Source organism: Ipomoea nil, unplaced genomic scaffold (genome assembly GCF_001879475.1).
Source record: "Ipomoea nil cultivar Tokyo-kokei standard unplaced genomic scaffold, Asagao_1.1 scaffold1026, whole genome shotgun sequence".
Classification (NCBI taxonomy): Eukaryota; Viridiplantae; Streptophyta; class Magnoliopsida; order Solanales; family Convolvulaceae; genus Ipomoea; species Ipomoea nil.
Genome location: NW_017617454.1, coordinates 115,800 through 133,902, shown reverse-complemented (window position 1 = coordinate 133,902; position 18,103 = coordinate 115,800). Strand labels below are relative to the sequence as shown.

Here is an 18,103-nt window from a genome sequence, read left to right as displayed (position 1 = left end):
AATAAGATATTATTCGATGAATTATGTATTTTTTGGTTATATTGCTTCTATCGTTATTAATCTCACCCACATGCCCAAAAGAAAATGTATGTTGAGAGTTTGGAGTTAAGGTTGTTGTGCGGGTCCTATCCGGCGGATGAGAGGAAAATTAGATGGATGCACTGGCCGTTTGTCTAATCTGTTGCGAGATCGATGCGACATTTTGAAGTTTCAAAATACAAACAACGTAAAATGCAACGTAATTTTACAATCGAATAATAACACTAATAATATAGTTAAGATTTGTTGCAAGGCATCACGAGCAACAACTAACAATGATATAATTTTGTTTGGAATAGGTAGGTAGGTTAGTTTGTTGTAGGAAGTGACTGTACACAAAGCATGTTGTAACCTCAAAAAACTTATGGCCACACCAAAAGCATAAAGGACTGTACTATACTACTATACATGGTCTCGTGGGCGTAAAAAAGGTTTATTATAATTAATATATATTTGGATTTTAGTGCCTGGACTGAATCGGAATCCAACCATTGTCATGCTCATACTGTTCTTGGCATTAATTAATTAAACATTATTAACTTATAAGAAAAGTTCAGTTGGCGCTATTAAAATGTACTTACGTACTCCGTATCATGACTCGGCCTTATTATTTTCTGTGCATTAATTAAAAAAATTTACTTTATCCAAATTCCCACCAATTTTGTTCTTTTTATATATGTCCAATGTCCAATGTCCAATTCTGTAATCTGTTAGGTTCACTCAGATTCTCCCTCTCCATCCCTCTCTCTCTCTCTCTCTCTCTTACTGCGTTTCTTATAGTCATACATACGTGTTCGTAAGTTACGACTAAATTGTGTTGAAAGGTAGCTAGCTCGCTCAACGTCTCCAGTAAGTATCTTAATTAAGACAGTATGTATAATGTTCGTTCTTTAATGTCTTGTCTGAAGTTTTCACATTGTGCCTGCATATATATATGTATTGGGATTGTGATGTAGCTGGTTGGTTGGTTGGTTTCAGTGCTGGTTTCTGGATCTATCTGCTGTTTATCATTGCTCTCTGCCTCTCTCTCTTTTGCTCTAACTCCTCTATTTTACCATAATTTCCTTCCTAAACTTTTTTGCTTTCTATTTCTTTTTCCATTTCGTGAATTCAATAAAATTCCTTTTTTATTATATTATTATTAATAATGTCTGGGATTATGTATTGCGAAAGATGGAGTGAGTGGCTTCACTCTTGGTAGCTTTGGCTAAAAAAGCATACGCAATTGCTGGGAGCTGGAAATTAAGGCAAGGCCCCATGAATTATTGCAAAAAACATGAGTACGTTCGTTCTATGTCAAGCAAGTGGAATCAATTAATATTGGAATTAATTCTACTTGCTTAAAATGGCTACTGTCCTTTTTACTTGATGATGAATGATGATTTGATGATGTTGCACTTAAGAAAGTGAGAATAAATTTGCCTAATCTTTGCTTAATTGTGAAAACAGGTCCAGCCCTTACAAGGGAGATTGATTTTTTCTGTTTTATCTGGCTTGGCTTGGTTCAGCTGAATATTTAATTTGCAACCATGGTTCTAGGACTGAGGGCCAAAACTCATAGGAGCCCCTCAGTTCAGGCTCATTATCTAATCCACATTCACGAGATTAAGCCTTGGCCTCCCTCTCAGTCACTCAGGACACTCAAAGCTGTTCTCATTCAATGGGAACATGGCGACAGGAACAATGCAGGTTCCACTAATCAAGTTGTCCCATCACTAGGAATTGGCTCTGATGGAAGAATTGAATTCAACGAGTCTTTTAGACTTCCAGTCATACTAACAAGGGAAATTTCCGTTAAAGGAGGAGGAGGAGGGAATGTGGATACCTTCCACAAAAATTGCATCCACTTCAGTTTATATGAACCACGACATGATAAGATGGCAAAGGGTCAGCTGTTAGGAACTGCCACTGTAGATCTGGCAGTTTATGGGATTATAAAAGCAAGAATGAGTATAAGTGCCCCCATTAACTGCAAGCGGAGCTATAGGAACACTGCACAACCTTTCATCTTCCTTAAAATTCAGCCAGTTGAGAAGGTTCAGATGAGGTCATTGTTAAGTGATGGCTTAATGAGAGAAGAAGCATCATTGGACAGGAATGTTACTGAATCTGTTTCTACATTGATGAGTGAAGAATATGCAGAGGAAGCTGAGACTGCCTCTTTCACAGACGATGATCTCTCCTCACACTCATCATTGCCATTTACTTATTCTGCTGCTGAATCAAACTGCAGTTCACCCCAGAAGGAGGTACATTGCTTGCTTTTTGTTTCATTATTTTTCTGCTCATGGGACTAATTGTGCAATTAGTAAATCACGTACTATATGTGGTTGTATTATCTCATTTCACAAACCCCATTAACATAATCTGATAGAAAATAATTGGCAAATTGTTGCAGAATGGATCTGAGCTTGTGAAAAATATCCCCGCTAAAGAAGAAGAGCAAAAAATTGAAAATAAAGATGAGAAGAAAGCAAGGGATCAACCACTTGTGAGTTTGAGAATGAGCTCATCTTGCTCCCAGTCAAAAGATTTGTCATCTGATCTAGCATGGATCTCAAGGAAAGTTGAAACCCACATCACTATTCAATCTGCAACTCCTTATAAGAAGAATACTGATCTGAAATCCAGCCACGAAGATCAAGCAAAGGGTTTTGAGGTTGAAGTGATCAATGATGATAATAGGAGTCACAAACCCAGTGAACAAAGTACTAATATAAGCGCATGTAGCACCTACCCAGCTGATGAAGCCTATTCAGCTTCACATGTAAACATAGATTATAATACAAGCCTCTTGAACTCTGTTGGCAATAACATCAATGCAGAGATTGATGAGAACATGCTCACCCCCTGTGTAAAACTTACACAGGAGGCTGCAAGAACTGATGTTGACAGTAATGGTTTAGCTGTGGGTAGAAACAGAGAGGATCATCAAGGAATTGCACAAGAACTAGTAATAGTAAACTGGGTTAATGATGAAGAAGTCATAATAGATGAAGGGAAAGGCTCAGATGATGAGCCAGTAAATATTTCTTTACAAGATGATACCATAAAGCAAGCATTAGAAGAAAATAATGCAATTTCTTATTGTAGAGAAAGTTTAGGAACAAAGAGTATTGCCCCCAACAATGAGAGATTTAAGTATGTGAAGTCTGTACGGTCTATGGGAAAATCAAATAGAGGTAATGGATCTCCTGGAAGTAATCAATTTGTCTCACACAACACTCAGAGTGGCACTGGAGGTTTCACGGGGAATGGTGCTAAGTTTTGTTCAATGGAAACAACGGACATCGTCCTAGAAAGTAAAATCCAAAAGTTGAAGGAAAGGGTACAGATGCTTGAAGGAGAGCTGAGAGAAGCTGCTGCTATTGAGGTGGGTCTGTACTCTGTGGTTGCAGAGCATGGAAGTTCCTTAAATAAGGTCCATGCTCCAGCTCGACGTCTATCTAGGTTTTATCTTCATGCCTGTAAAGAAAATTCCGTGTTAAGGAGAGGAAGTGCAGCTAAAAGTGCCATCTCTGGATTGATTTTGGTCTCAAAAGCATGTGGAAACGATGTTCCCAGGTACTGCTTTGATGACTATTCTTTCCATTCTCTAACTAAGCTCTAGTCTCTAACCCGTAAGTGCTATGAAACTGTCTAATTGTTTATACTTTTTCTCTTAATCATTGAATAATAATTTTATTAGAGGAGTTTGCTTCTAAAATAACAATATGATGGATTTCTTTTGAATGCCCACTCAAAACTTTTTATCATATAGAGAATTCCTGATACTCATAGCACCCAGCAACCTTTGAGGCCATTAGAATTAAACAGCTTGTCAATCTTATGCCTTGTGATCATGAAATTTATTCTGGATGCACTGGAAAGAAGTTTTCCTCACAGTGATCTGATTTTCTCATTTCTAAGGACAGATTGACATTCTGGTTGTCAAATTGTGTTATGCTGAGAGCTACTTTAAGCGAATTCTTTGAGAAGCAGCAATTTCCTCTTTATTCTGAATCTATAATTGAAAAGACCATGTTTGAGATAAAAAAGAAGTCATCTCCACCTAAGTGGCTGTTCTTTCCCAACAAGAGTCTTGGAAGCAACCTTCATGGGAGTTATGAAGAATGGGAGGTCCCTCATACATTTATCAGAGAGCTTGAAAAAGTTGAAGCTTGGATCTTCTCTCGAATAGTTGAGTCTATTTGGTGGCAGGTCTTTCTCTCTCTTAAACACTCACATGGCACACACAGACAGATATATTGGTTTTTAGATAAGCAATGCAACTTTATTTGAGATTGTTTTTGCAAAGGATTCATATATACTCTAAAAGTGCCATTTCTTTGAACCTAAAGTAATCCCAAGTATTAGAACTGAATGATATTGCTTCTTCCAGACTTTCACTCTACATATGCAGCCTGGTTCTGCCAAGGCATTAAGTAGAAGCATGGAGTCTGAGATAAGCAAAATCTATCAAAGAACTTCTAGTTCAGGTGATGAAGATCAAGGAAAATTTTCTTTGGAGCTTTGGAAAAAGGCCTTCAGGGATGCCTGTGAAAAGATTTGTCCTGTTCGAGCTAGAGGGAATGAGTGTGGATGTCTGCATCTTCTTTCTAAACTGGTATCTATATGCTCGATTTCTCATCCTATAAAGCACATGTTCTAGTTTTGTCAACATGCTTCTTTTTGTTTGTAATTGTATGGGTAACCTTGCACTACTACATACTGACATGAGATGCATAGGAGGAAATATATAATTCAATTAAACAAAGAGCAAAGCTTGCATAGTGTCATTACTGTACCTACCAATTTTACCCTACTGCATGACATGAATCAAGCTTCTCATTTTTGTAGTTTGATTTTATTATCTATTTGAATGATGATTCCACCCCTTAGTGCACATTTTTCCACATGTACAACGGTTAAACCTGTTAATTTGTGGAAATTTCCTCTTAATAATCAGATCATGGAGCAATGTGTGGCTAGGTTGGATGTGGCTATGTTCAATGCTATACTTAGAGAGTCTGCTGATGAGATCCCAGCAGATCCTGTATCTGACCCTATTAGTGATGCTAGGGTTTTGCCAATTTCCACTGGAAAAGCTAGCTTTGGGGCTGGTGCACAAATGAAAAATGTGGTGAGTGAATTTTTCCACCAATGTTATGCACAATATAGACATGATATAGAGCCGTGTTCCAGCCCCCCTACCCCCCCCCCCCCCACCCCCCACCAGGTTTTGTTTAAGGAAGAAAATCTTCTTAAACCAATGAGATCAATTTGGAAACAATCTTTTGTCCTATTTTATATTCAGATTGGGAATTGGTTGAGATGGCTGACTGATCTATTTGATATTGATGATGGTTGCTTACCTGAGGATGAGAATAATGTTGAAGATATTAATGACAGAAGAGAAAACGGTGCATCCTTTAAGCCTTTCCATCTTCTCAATGCATTGAGTGACCTCATGATGCTTCCAAAGGATATGCTACTAAGTAGTGCAATCAGAAAAGAGGTGTGACCATGAACCTTGAAACTTGTAAAGTTGATGCTTTCTCTGCACAAGGAATGCCAATATTCTGACTTACAATATACTGTCAAAAACTCTTAAATGTGCAGGTGTGCCCTATGTTTGGTCCTCCATTGATAAGAAGGGTTCTTGATGCTTTTGTCCCTGATGAATTCTGCCCAGACCCAATACCTGATGTTGTCCTTGAAGACCTCACTTCAGAGGTGATGATTTTTGGGGGTTCTTTTTTTAAGATTAAACTTACTTTTCCTTCTGGAAAATCAGTGCATGAAGTTTTAGTGAATATGTTTCCAGCGTTCAGGTCTTATTTCATGTGTTTCTCTGTGATTTTAGGATCACTTTGAGGTAGAGGAAGAAACTGTGATGAACTTACCTTACCCAGCTGCTCCAATACAATATGTGCCACCTTCAGCAGCTTCGGTTACTGATTTCTTTGATGGTGTCAGTGGTTTGAGAAGTATTCAATCTTCACTGCTCAATAAATCTTGTATGAGTGACGATGAATTAGATGAATTGGACTCACCTTTGAGTTTCATCTTAACTGGTTGCACGAACGAAACAGTGTCTTTGGCAAACCCCAGTTCGATATCAAGAGGAAGTGCGAATCGTAATGCTGTCAGGTATCAACTCCTTCGGGAGGTATGGACAAGTGCTGAGTAATAAGCAAATGGATTATAGCCATTTGATTTGCATCTTTCACTCTAGTGGTAGAAGGTGCCACTACATAAGTAGAGGAATTAACCATAGGCTTTCTCCAAATGTAGTTAGATTTTAATGTAGTAAGGCTTCTCTTTCTTTAGTTAATAAAAGCAATTTGCATGTTGTGTGGAAAGTGAGAAGCATGGCATAATGTAAAGTTAACTATGACAGTCCTCTACGTATATAATATTGTCCTGTAAAATTAACTAAATGGTTCCTCCTATCTTTTTATGCAAAATACCAAGACTGTGGGTAAAAGATCAGCAGCTCTAATTCTGAGAGAAAACGAACTCAACTCATGTTACACCTTTCACATTTCCACATATCATTATCAAAATATGAAATCAACACCAAGAGAAAGGAGCATAAAGAAGTGTTGAACATACATCATAGTCAATAATGCTAGTTTCTCTACTACTCTGGCTCTTTGCTACTTGTACACACTTGGCAAACAAAAATGAAAACAAAATTGTATTGTCCCGCAAAATTTTTTAGCTATAATACACTCGGTAGTATGCCTATACTAATTACTGAGTTGAATTCAATCAGCATCAAGCAGTCAACTTCTGTGAAGAACTGACAACATTCATGTGCTCCAGATGCAAAGCAGCCAGGAGGCCTTGCCATGTTTCTCCTGGTGCCCCAGACACTTGAAAGTCCAAGAGCTTCCTCTGTTTCCTGTAGTATTCTTCTAATGGTTGGCTCTAAAACAGGGAAAACAAGAACAAAACAAACAGTCAGCTGTTATGACAGGACATTATAAAGCCACCACCCTATTGATAATTACTCCGAATATGATAAGCACTAATAAAACTAATGATGCTGAATTGCTGAAATGATGTGTTTAATCCAAATGGATTGTCAAAATAACAGGTTTTTTAAATTAAAAAAAAAATGCATATCCCCAATTCAGGAACATCAGAAAGGTACCTGCTCAGCATATACACGCAATTTCTCCCTCCACACACCATCTGAATAATTGGTAAACTTCAAATTACCATCATCTGGCTGTGGACCAAGATCAAATTTAGAGGCAGTCATGCAGAGAAATTCTTGACATGGATGGATCCCACTATTTGCACATTTCTTCACCATGGAATCATCTTGGCACTTGAGATTCAGAACCAGGTCTATGGCCACAACTTGGTCCAGGATTTCCTGCAGGGAACAAAAAATACCAGGACATCACTTAATATGGTATTAACATCAAATCATTCCTATAAAAGACTAAAAAGAGCATCTGTAAACATATTCTGAATGTACCAAAATTAAAATTCTGTGTTTCTATATATGGTAAATATATTATTATGTCATTAACAACTTTGGAGGTTGATTGAGTAGTCAAACAATCACAATAACAACAATTTACAAGCTTTTTTACCACATCATTTCAAATACAACTGTAATGCTAATAGATATCATTAAGAGGAAGAATACTTACAGCTTGAACCTTAGTTCGAGGGATCCCATCCAAAATGAAACCATTTTCACCCCTGCAGTACCCTTCTTCCAGTCTCTTTGACAACAGCCTAAAAATTACTTCTGCCGGAACTAGCTTCCCCTCATTTACAGCACCTGCTATCTGCAATAAAAGAAACCCTTGGTTTTTTTAGATAAAAGCCTGTTATATTGCAGCAGGATTTAATTAAAGAATAAAATGACTAGAGGCATAGAAAAAATAAAAGAAAATAAAAATTCCTTCTCGAGTGGATAGTTGTTGGATTTTCGTAAAAAGTAAATAGACCTGGTTGTGAAGAGAAGAATGAGGGTGGAGTTCTTGACGGACGAGAGAGCCCATGGAAATGTGGGGAACATCCAGAAGCTTGGAGAGCCACTGAGCATAGACGTTTCTCTTTGCCATGGGGTCACCTATGATCACCCACTGAACTCCTCTTCCCGGCACCAATCCATCAGAATCCTCCATGATCCGGTTGGAGGAATAAATTCCGGCGTCGTTGTCTTGGTTATCGTAATAATCGAAGTCGTAATCGAGCTGAACGGCGGCAGCAGATCCATAGGCCCGGTTGATTGGGCACGACAATCGCGCAGCGAGTCTGATGCGGCTGAGTAAGGCCATGGCCATGGAGCACGGGCAAGAGAGGAGAGAGGCGCCGCCTAAAGAGGGTTTCCAAGGAGTGTGGGGGCGGAGGTTTTAGAGACAGGAAATGAGAAGGAATTTACGGAGAGGTTTTGAGGGAGTGGCTGCCAGGTGTTGGGTGGGGTTCCGCTGAATGTGGGTCCCGCTGATTAGGAAGACGTTTTACTTTTAGCGGAAACAAATTAGAGAGCGTGTGGTCCAAAACTACGTATGTTGCCAAATGGTAGGTTAATCGGTTTGGTCCGAGTCACTCGCCGTTTATTCCACACTACTGCTAAATAAATGCTAATGTTAAGTAAATAAATACTCCCTCCCTAATCAAAACACAAGTATGAAGTACCTATCATCCCACCAAATCAAATTTTGATTAATTCAAAATAATTGTTCTCAATCCAACCTCAATAGCCCCATGCTCCGACCCAACAAAACATCTAGAAAAATGTACATGTATTGAGCATTATTCAATTTTGCACCGAATACAGGTCGGTCGGTGGGATCCAAAACTAAGAACTCGAGTAAAAATACAAGAATTATGGTGCGTACTGAAAACATAAAACAAAAATACCCAGGTAATGGCTTCACTTTTATTACATCCATCCATACATTATCAGACTTTCAAGTCCCACCTAATTGTTGATGTAATCTCAGTAACAAGCATGACACGAGAGTGTGCTAAAAAGTTTGTTTGTGTGATTGTTTTTTTTTAATATTATTATTCCCTGGTACAACAAGAATTCAATTCCTTGACAAAACCCGGAGGAAACAATATAGCAACAGGGAGGCCTTGCCTGCCTCAGATACTACTGCTGCCTTTCTGAGCTCCGTCTACACTGTTTCGCAATACTGATATCACATGTGCTGGGTCTGGAGCTCCAAACACTGAACTTCCTGCGACGATGCAGTTTGCTCCTGCTGAAGCAGCCATTTCAATGGTTGAAGGCCCTAAACCACCATCCACCTGCAATACCAATTAACAACTTTAACCTCGTGACAAAAAGGATAAATCAGAGCTGCTGCAACATTTCCTTAGACAACCACACTGCATGATTACTAGCAACTTGCCATGGTCAGGGGACTAACCTCTATATCCAGGGATGGATATTTCTTTCTTAGTTCGCGTACCTGAAACCAAAATAGTCAAGTTACATACCAAATACACCAAGGAGGATAATGTACAGTCCTCCAAAAAAAAAAAAGCATTGCACCTTTTGCATCATTTCAGGCATAAACTTTTGTCCCCCAAACCCAGGTTCAACAGTCATCACCAGAACCAATTCAACAGAGTTTTCACCTTCAAGCTATGGAGAATAGAAACAAGTATACTTTGTCACATTTATTTGCAGCAAAGTATTCCAAGGAAAATTAACAGACAATTTTTTAATAGGTGAACTTGGTAGAAGTGCACACTAAAGAAATAATGGAAGAATGAATACCAGAGGATAGACTTCTTCAATTGGTGTACCAGGCTTCAATGAAACTCCAGGTTTCATGCCCTTGGACTTTATCCTTTGGACAAGTTCCTGCCAATTATCTGAAATGGGTAGCTATAGTTGAAAGGAAGTAAAGCAACTAAAACAGTCAGAGTACAATTTAAAAGATGCCAAGAATCCCACCTCTTGATGCCTCAACATGGAAAGTAAAACCTGAGGCACCAGCTTTTCCTAATGGTTCCACATAGTCAAGAGGATTTGTCACCATGAGGTGGCAATCTAAATATGCCCTGTGTTACGTTTGAATCCAATAGTATATGTCAGTAAACAACCAATTAACTGCTCAGCAATAAAATGAAATCAGGGCATCTATGAAAGTGTTACTTTGTGTGCTTTCTCAGGCTTTCAATTACTGGAGCACCAATTGTAAGATTTGGTACAAAGTGACTGCAAAAGAAAAAACAAATGCAAGCAATTTAAGTTATAGTGAGAATAACAAACAAAAGGTATTATGCACATCCACAAGAACTTGTTTGCTTGAAATAATTGATATGTGTTCATGATGGAGCAGAAATCCAACCTACCCATCCTGCAATGAAACAAACATGATTTCAGCATGGTATGAATATAAAGTTTACCAGATAGTAGCTCAACAACTAAAATGTGTCAAAATGTATCAAGAGAAAGTGAATAACTCCACAATCACACCAACACATGGTAAAATAAAAAATAGAAAATGCAAGCTTCACTTTTTCATGCAACATGCATGCTATGTTTGGATGGGTAGAAAATGGAATGGAAATTTTTTAGTTTCTATTGTTTAGACAGGAAAGAAAAAAGCAAGGGAAAGATTGTGACAGAAAATAAGAGAGAATAATCTTGTATCCTACAAGTTTTTTTTTTCCTGCATAGAATGGGAAGATGATAAAGAAAACACACATTACACATAGAACTCCTGCCTTCTTCTCACTGCATGCACCATCTCCACTTCTCACCCTTCTCTCTATCTGTCTCTCTTTTTTCCACCCAAAACACCAAGGGTCTGTTTACTTGTAAATTGTTCTCTGTTTTCTACTTAGAAAACTTGTTTACTAAATACTCATTTTTTCAAATTTATTTTTTTAGACTAACATTATAAAATTAACAAGTGTAATTTTGAGTGATTTTTAGACCTTATATTTAAAATATTTTTGGATATATTTAGTTTAAATGGAATAAATATAATTTGTACTTTTAAGTCTAATATATGTAAGATTTTTAGATTTGATATTCAAACCAAATTTATATTTGTATATAACATAACATATATATCCGAACCAATAACCTATTAAGTTCACCTAAAATTTAGTTTAGATAATATTAATATTTTTCGAGCTAATATTTAAAATAATTTTAGATATATTCATTTGAATGAAATATATATATATATATATATATATATATATATATATATATATATATATATATATATATATATATATATATATATATATACACACACACAATATCTATACCAAACTTGTATTACGATATAACATAACATCAAGCCAATAATATATTGAGTTCAATCAAAATCTAAAACTTGGTGTAATGTTCAAGTTTTAATTGTGATAATGTGAATAATTTGTAACGGGTGATAATTTAAAGAAGATAATAATGAATCTAATCATAGTAATGAATAAATATGTAAATAAATAATGATGAGAATGTGATTATAGCGATATATAGTCAAACAGATGATAGATGATTCTGTTTTTCATTTAGAAAACAGTTTTTCAAAACTGATAAGTGCTTCTAGTTTTCACAACGTTTCATTGAAGAAAGAAAAAAAGATAGGATCTATCAAAACGATGGGTAAATGACCAAATTGCCACCCTTCTTTCGGAAAAGTTGAAAAATATTATGATGGCTCTATTGCTTTATATAGTTTTTTTTTTTTTTTTAATCTCTAGCAATCCCAAAGTTTCTTTTTTATCCGATCAAATAATGAAAAAATCGTGACTTACATATTTAAGTACCTCTAGCATGAAAACCAAAAAGGTTTACTGAACTGGACTATTTTGAAAATTGTGTTAAGAAACATATTTTGTCCCTGTTTGGTAAATAGTTGTTAGCTGTTAGTTGGGGTATAACTAGTTGATAACATTAGTTGATTGTAGAAAAGGTGTTTTGTAAATTAGTTGTTAGCTGATAGCTATGTGGTATAATTTCTTTTCTAAAAAATTTAATTGAAAAAGTTGCTTTGAGAAGCTTTTTAAATTTTAGCATTTTGGAGTTATAAAAAGCTAATTAACTAAACACTTATAGGCCCTGTTTGGTAAAATGGCTGTTAGCTGATAGCTATTAGCTGATTGTGTTAATTAGAGGGTATAAATAGTTGATAACATTAGCTGATTGTAGAAAAGTGTTTGGTAAATTAGCTGTTAGCTGATAGCTGTTTGGTATAATTTCTTTTTTCAAAAAGCTAATTGAAAAAGTTGCTTGAAGTAGCTTTTTGAATTTTAGCCTTTTAGAGTTGCAAAAAGCTAATTAACCAAACATTTGTATTGATATTTTAACTAAATCAAACAATTAATAGTGGTCAAATAGGCCAAAATTGGCCTATCCATATTGATTTTTTAACCAAATCAAAAAATTAATAGTGATCAAATAAGCCAAAATTGGCTTCCAAACATGGCTAAATGTTTTTTATTCTCAAATTCTCCGGTTAGTTAACGGGTTCCAAATTTCTCTATTTTATTTTCTCCAATTTTATTTCCCCTCAGATTCTTCTACTTATCTAAAAAAAAAAAAAAAGGCAATAGACTTGAAATGAAAGGTACGAAGTAATAAATTTGTAGTTAAATAACTACGCAATTGAGGTTAAATTGTAATTTTTTTTGTTAAGTCAACCAATTGAGGGAACAGGAAAGAAAAACACCGCAAGATCCAGTATTGAAATAAGGTAATAGAACTGAGTAGAGAAGTACCATGATGTCCATATGGAGCCAATCGGCGCCGCAGTGGATCATCTTTTCGGCTTCAGAGGCCAGATTGGCGAAGTCCGATGACAGCATCGACGGTGCGATTATGGCCTTCACCATCCTCACGGCTTAGGAACTAAACTTTTTGAGCGCGCGGTGTGGCGGCGGAGATGGAAAAGCTGGGAAGAATGTTCTGAGAGAGTAGTTTGGAGAGTCAAATTGGGAGCTTAGGACAGAAAACACAAGAAAATCGCGGCAGCTGAAGAATCATGTCTGGGGTGTATTCAATCAGACTTTAATGACTTCGAAAGAATTTTAATAATATTAAAAGTTTAGTAATACTCAATTTAGACTTGTAAAGACTTTAAAAGTCTATTTGTATTTGATTAATATTTTTAAAAAGTTTTTAAAAATATACTATAGAGTAATATTTAAAAACTTATCAACTTTCATAACTTTATTAGAATTTCTGTAAACCTTTTCTTCATTAATATTTTTATATATTTTTTTATTATTATTTCATACATATTTATAAATCTATACTATATATAAAAACAAAATCCTGAAATTTTAACTTCCCGCCCAATTCCTAAAAAATCTCTCTTCCTAATAAAATATATTTATTTATACTTTCCCATTCGTACAATAATTCTGCGTTAATTTAATACAATCTATACTATATATAAAAACAAAATCCTGAAATTTTAACTTCCCTCCCAATTCCTAAAAAATCTCTCTTCCTGATAAAATATATTGATTTCTACTTTCCCATTCGTACAATAATTCTGCGTTAAAATTCTATTCTTATATATTATAAAATAGTGTAATACAATCTATACTATATATAAAAACAAAATCCTGAAATTTTAACTTCCCGTCCAATTCCTAAAAAATCTCTATTCCTAATAAAATATATTGATTTCTACTTTCTCATTCGTACAATAATTCTGCGTTAAAATTCTATTCTAATATTATAAAATAGTGTAATACAATCTATACTATATATAAAATCAAAATCCTGAAATTTTAACTTCCTGCCCAATTCCTAAAAAATCTCTCTATACTATATATAAAAACAAAATCCTGAAATTTTAACTTCCCGTCCAATTCCTAAAAAATCTCTATTCCTAATAAAATATATTGATTTCTACTTTCTCATTCGTACAATAATTCTGCGTTAAAATTCTATTCTAATATTATAAAATAGTGTAATACAATCTATACTATATATAAAATCAAAATCCTGAAATTTTAACTTCCTACCCAATTCCTAAAAAATCTCTCTTCCCAATAAAATAAATTGATTTTTACTTTCCCATTCGTACAATAATTCTGCGTTAAAATTATATTCTAATATTATAAAATAGTGTAATACAATCTATACTATATATAAAAAAAATCCTGAAATTTTAACTTCCCGCCCAATTCCTTAAAAATCTCTCTTCCTAATAAAATATATTTATTTCTACTTTCCCCTTCGTACAATAATTCTACGTTAAAATTCTATTCTAACATTATAAAATAGTGTAATACAATCTATACTATATATAAAAACAAAATCCTGAAATTTTAACTTCCCGTCCAATTCCTAAAAAATCTCTATTCCTGATAAAATATATTGATTTCTACTTTCCCATTCGTACAATAATTCTGCGTTAAAATTCTATTCTAATATTATAAAATAGTGTAATACAATCTATACTATATATAAAATCAAAATCCTGAAATTTTATCTTCCTGCCCAATTCCTAAAACACTCTCTTCCCAATAAAATATATTGATTTCTACTTTCCCATTTGTACAATAATTCTGCGTTAAAATTCTATTCTAATATTATAAAATAGTGTAATACAATCTATACTATATATAAAATCAAAATCCTGAAATTTTAACTTGCTGCCCAATTCCTAAAAAATCTCTCTTCCCAATAAAATATATTGATTTCTACTTTCCTATTCGTACAATAATTCTATGTTAAAATTCTATTCTAATATTATAAAATAGTGTAATACAATCTATACTATATATAAAAACAAAATCCTGAAATTTTAATTTCCCGCCCAATTCCTAAAAAATCTCTCTTCCTAATAAAATATATTGATTTCTACTTTCCCATCCGTACAATAATTCTGCGTTAAAATTCTATTCTAATATTATAAAATAGTGTAATACAATCTATACTATATATAAAAACAAAATCCTGAAATTTTAACTTCCCGCCCAATTCCTAAAAAATCTCTCTTCCTAATAAAATATATTTATTTATACTTTCCCATTCGTACAATAATTGTGCGTTAATTTAATACAATCTATACTATATATAAAAATAAAATCCTGAAATTTTAACTTCCCGCCCAATTCCTAAAAAATCTCTCTTCCTAATAAAATATATTGATTTCTACTTTCCCATTCGTACAATAATTCTGCGTTAAAATTCTATTCTTATATTATAAAATAGTGTAATACAATCTATACTATATATAAAAACAAAATCCTGAAATTTTAACTTCCCGTCCAATTCCTAAAAAATCTCTATTCCTAATAAAATATATTGATTTCTACTTTCCCATTCGTACAATAATTATGCGTTAAAATTCTATTCTAATATTATAAAATAGTGTAATACAATCTATACTATATATAAAATCAAAATCCTGAAATTTTAACTTCCTGCCCAATTCCTAAAAAATCTATCTTTCCAATAAAATATATTGATTTCTACTTTCCCATTTGTACAATAATTCTGCGTTAAAATTCTACTCTAATATTATAAAATAGTGTAATACAATCTATACTATATATAAAATCAAAATCCTGAAATTTTAACTTCCCGCTCAATTCCTAAAAAATCTCTCTTCCCAATAAAATATATTGATTTCTACTTTCCAATTCGTACAATAATTCTGGGTTAAAGTTGTAAAGTGTCAAAAGTTCGGCAATGCATTACTTTTGACTCCGTTGTCCGTTTTGGACAAATGTTTTTTTGAAATCGCGTATTTTTTCGAGATCTATCCACTGCAAACTGCCTTAGGCGGTTTGGCCCTCCAATTTCTTAAAAAAAAAAATACTTTATTAAAGAGTTTCTAAGAAAAAACTATGAGAACCTTATGTTTTATTAATGAATTTTTAAAATTTTTAATTAAACAATTGTCCCGTGCATTATTTAATAATCTTTCTTTATAATTTGTCAAATTATTTAATTATGGTAAATTTGGAAATAATTAATGATGGTAATAGAAATCCTAGAAAAATATATAATTGAACAATATTTAATTATTGTTATATTATTATTGTGACTCACGGAATACAAGAGTTAATGCCACTTTTGGTCCTAGACTTATTGGGGTATTGACACTTTTCATCCTCCATAATAAAAATTGCCACTTAGTAGCCACTGTTATTGATCGTTGGACAGTTTTGATCCTCTGTCAATGACGCCGTTTGTTGACCGTGAATTAGAAGGGTTTTTCTGTCTTTTTATGTTCTAATCCTTGTATTTCTCCATCCATTGGTCACTGCTACATCCATTTCTTCAAAATGAGGTTATCCGCTTCAGTCCTTTCTAACATTAAGAAATGATCTTCACCCAACTAACAATCACGAATTTTACATTTGACATCAATCTCAAGATAATGGAAACAAGTGCAGTTGGAATAGAAAGGGCGTTAGTCCATGCCTGTGGAAATTTTGTCGAGCATACAACATAACTAGCAAAGTCAGGAATATCCAACCCCTCCCTTAACCTTTCTGCATCAACTATAATAGGTATGCCCCTACTATTTGCCTCCTGCACTACAATCAAAGCAGTCTCATGCAGCCTTCCATCTAAGTAGACAATATTTACTCCAAGCGCTGAAGACAATTTTGATTTGGGTATGTAGACCCTCAGATATCATGGGTGGATATCCTGGAGTGAAAATACACGTGCGAGTTTTTTTTTTTGGTTGTCAACAATGACATATGTGAATGGTGAGTTTCCTCCTTTGGACACCACCATAAAAGATGTATCAACACCATCCCTTTCAAGCTCATCAAGTATTCTTTCGCCATGGGAGTTATCAGCAACCTTCGATATGATCCTTGGATTAAGACCAAGGCGAATTTTATCATCCGGGTTTTATCAAAGCATTGCCAATGTTACCACCTCCTTGAACCTCAAAGCTGGTGCTCCAAATTTTATCATCCGGGTTGGGAAATGAAGCTACAACAGCCAGGAAGTCAACACCGGCCATTCCAACAACTCAGACAATGCAATTTTTGGGGAGCGGCGGATTCCACATTTTCAGCTTGAAACTTCAATGAATTTCAGGTAGAATTACATAGTTTTTGAGGTTGTGCACCAAGTAGTTGTGGTCAGAGAGAGAGAGAGAGAGAGAGAGAGAGAGAGAGAGAGAGAGAGATGGGAAGGATATTTGTGGTCAATATAGAAGGGAGGACTTACATGTGCAAATTCTACATCACGCCATCTACAACTACAACTGTTATTTACCATAGGAGGGTTCGCCGACCTGCTGCCCTCTCTACTTCGCCGGAACCAAAAACCACCGGTGAAGGCCCCAACCTCGCCGGATCTGTTGCTGCACCGCCATATCTGCCTTACTGGTCCGTCGCCGGAAGGAGTTACTGCCTCGTATGCTCGCCGCCGTACTCACAACTCGCCGGAGAAGAACCTCGCTACTACGCACTACCGACGGTTACTACTTAGCCGCCAAGTCTCGCCATCTCGCCTCACAGGAGTCACAGCAGCGCTGGTCTAAACAAGATTATAAGAATAAGACATAAAAAGATAGAAAAGCCCTTCTAATTCACGGTCAACAAACGGCTTCATTGACGGAGGATCAAAACTGTCCAACGACCAATAACAGTGTCTACTAAGTGACAATTTTTATTATGGAGGATGAAAAGTGTCAATGCCTCAATAAGTCTAGGACAAAAAATGTCATTAACTCCGGAATACAATACAAGAATATTTAATTATGGTTGTATTATTATTGTGCCTCACGACCATTACATACTAACAGTACTTGAAAATAAATTAATAATAATAATAATATAATAATAATAATATAAGTGGTAATAATAATATCTAAAAGTAATTAAGTGTTAATAATAATAGTAAGAATATTAACGTAAGAGTTGTAACATAGAATAAATTGTAATAATTAATAACTATAGTCTATGATTAAATTTGGAATTGTCAGGAAAGATAAACGACCTCGGGTGAAATTAATTCTTAAATAATTATATATCAATTTAAATATTCTTCATATATTACAACAATTCCATTCCGTGCATCGCACGGGTGAAAATACTAGTAAATAAATAAAAGGCATAACAACAATTATTACAAAAAATTTATTAT

At 34.7% G+C, this 18,103-nt stretch overlaps 3 protein-coding genes across 8 annotated transcripts; 1 reads left to right on the top strand and 2 right to left on the bottom strand.

Moving 5' to 3' along the window:
• The first annotated feature begins 769 nt into the window (after positions 1-769).
• Positions 770-6,488, top strand: LOC109180610. Of its 6 annotated transcripts, none has more exons than XM_019330288.1 (10): positions 787-888; positions 1,213-1,286; positions 1,489-2,288; positions 2,438-3,603; positions 3,954-4,239; positions 4,421-4,645; positions 4,988-5,161; positions 5,336-5,536; positions 5,641-5,754; positions 5,885-6,488. In XM_019330288.1, the coding sequence occupies exons 3-10, from the start codon at positions 1,569-1,571 to the stop codon at positions 6,209-6,211; spliced, it is 3,213 nt and encodes a 1,070-aa protein (XP_019185833.1). In that variant the 5' UTR covers positions 787-888; positions 1,213-1,286; positions 1,489-1,568; the 3' UTR covers positions 6,212-6,488. The 6 variants fall into 6 exon arrangements, with proteins under 6 accessions (XP_019185835.1, XP_019185833.1, XP_019185834.1 ...); XM_019330289.1 differs by having other exon boundaries at positions 787-909; XM_019330292.1 differs by lacking the exon at positions 787-888 and having other exon boundaries at positions 1,134-1,286; positions 5,885-6,224; positions 6,269-6,488.
• Positions 6,489-6,575: 87 nt separating this feature from the next.
• Positions 6,576-8,413, bottom strand: LOC109180611 (probable adenylate kinase 7, mitochondrial). The gene is made up of 4 exons (XM_019330294.1): positions 7,995-8,413; positions 7,692-7,832; positions 7,181-7,408; positions 6,576-6,954 (listed from the first exon to the last, which is right to left on the bottom strand). Exons 1-4 carry the CDS (start codon positions 8,331-8,333, stop codon positions 6,802-6,804), a joined length of 861 nt encoding a protein of 286 aa, XP_019185839.1. The 5' UTR covers positions 8,334-8,413; the 3' UTR covers positions 6,576-6,801.
• Positions 8,414-8,899: 486 nt separating this feature from the next.
• Positions 8,900-13,023, bottom strand: LOC109180645 (ribulose-phosphate 3-epimerase, cytoplasmic isoform). The gene is made up of 8 exons (XM_019330343.1): positions 12,748-13,023; positions 10,363-10,367; positions 10,163-10,225; positions 9,962-10,068; positions 9,782-9,879; positions 9,554-9,646; positions 9,429-9,470; positions 8,900-9,306 (listed from the first exon to the last, which is right to left on the bottom strand). The coding sequence occupies exons 1-8, from the start codon at positions 12,859-12,861 to the stop codon at positions 9,142-9,144; spliced, it is 687 nt and encodes a 228-aa protein (XP_019185888.1). The 5' UTR covers positions 12,862-13,023; the 3' UTR covers positions 8,900-9,141.
• Positions 13,024-18,103: the final 5,080 nt, after the last annotated feature.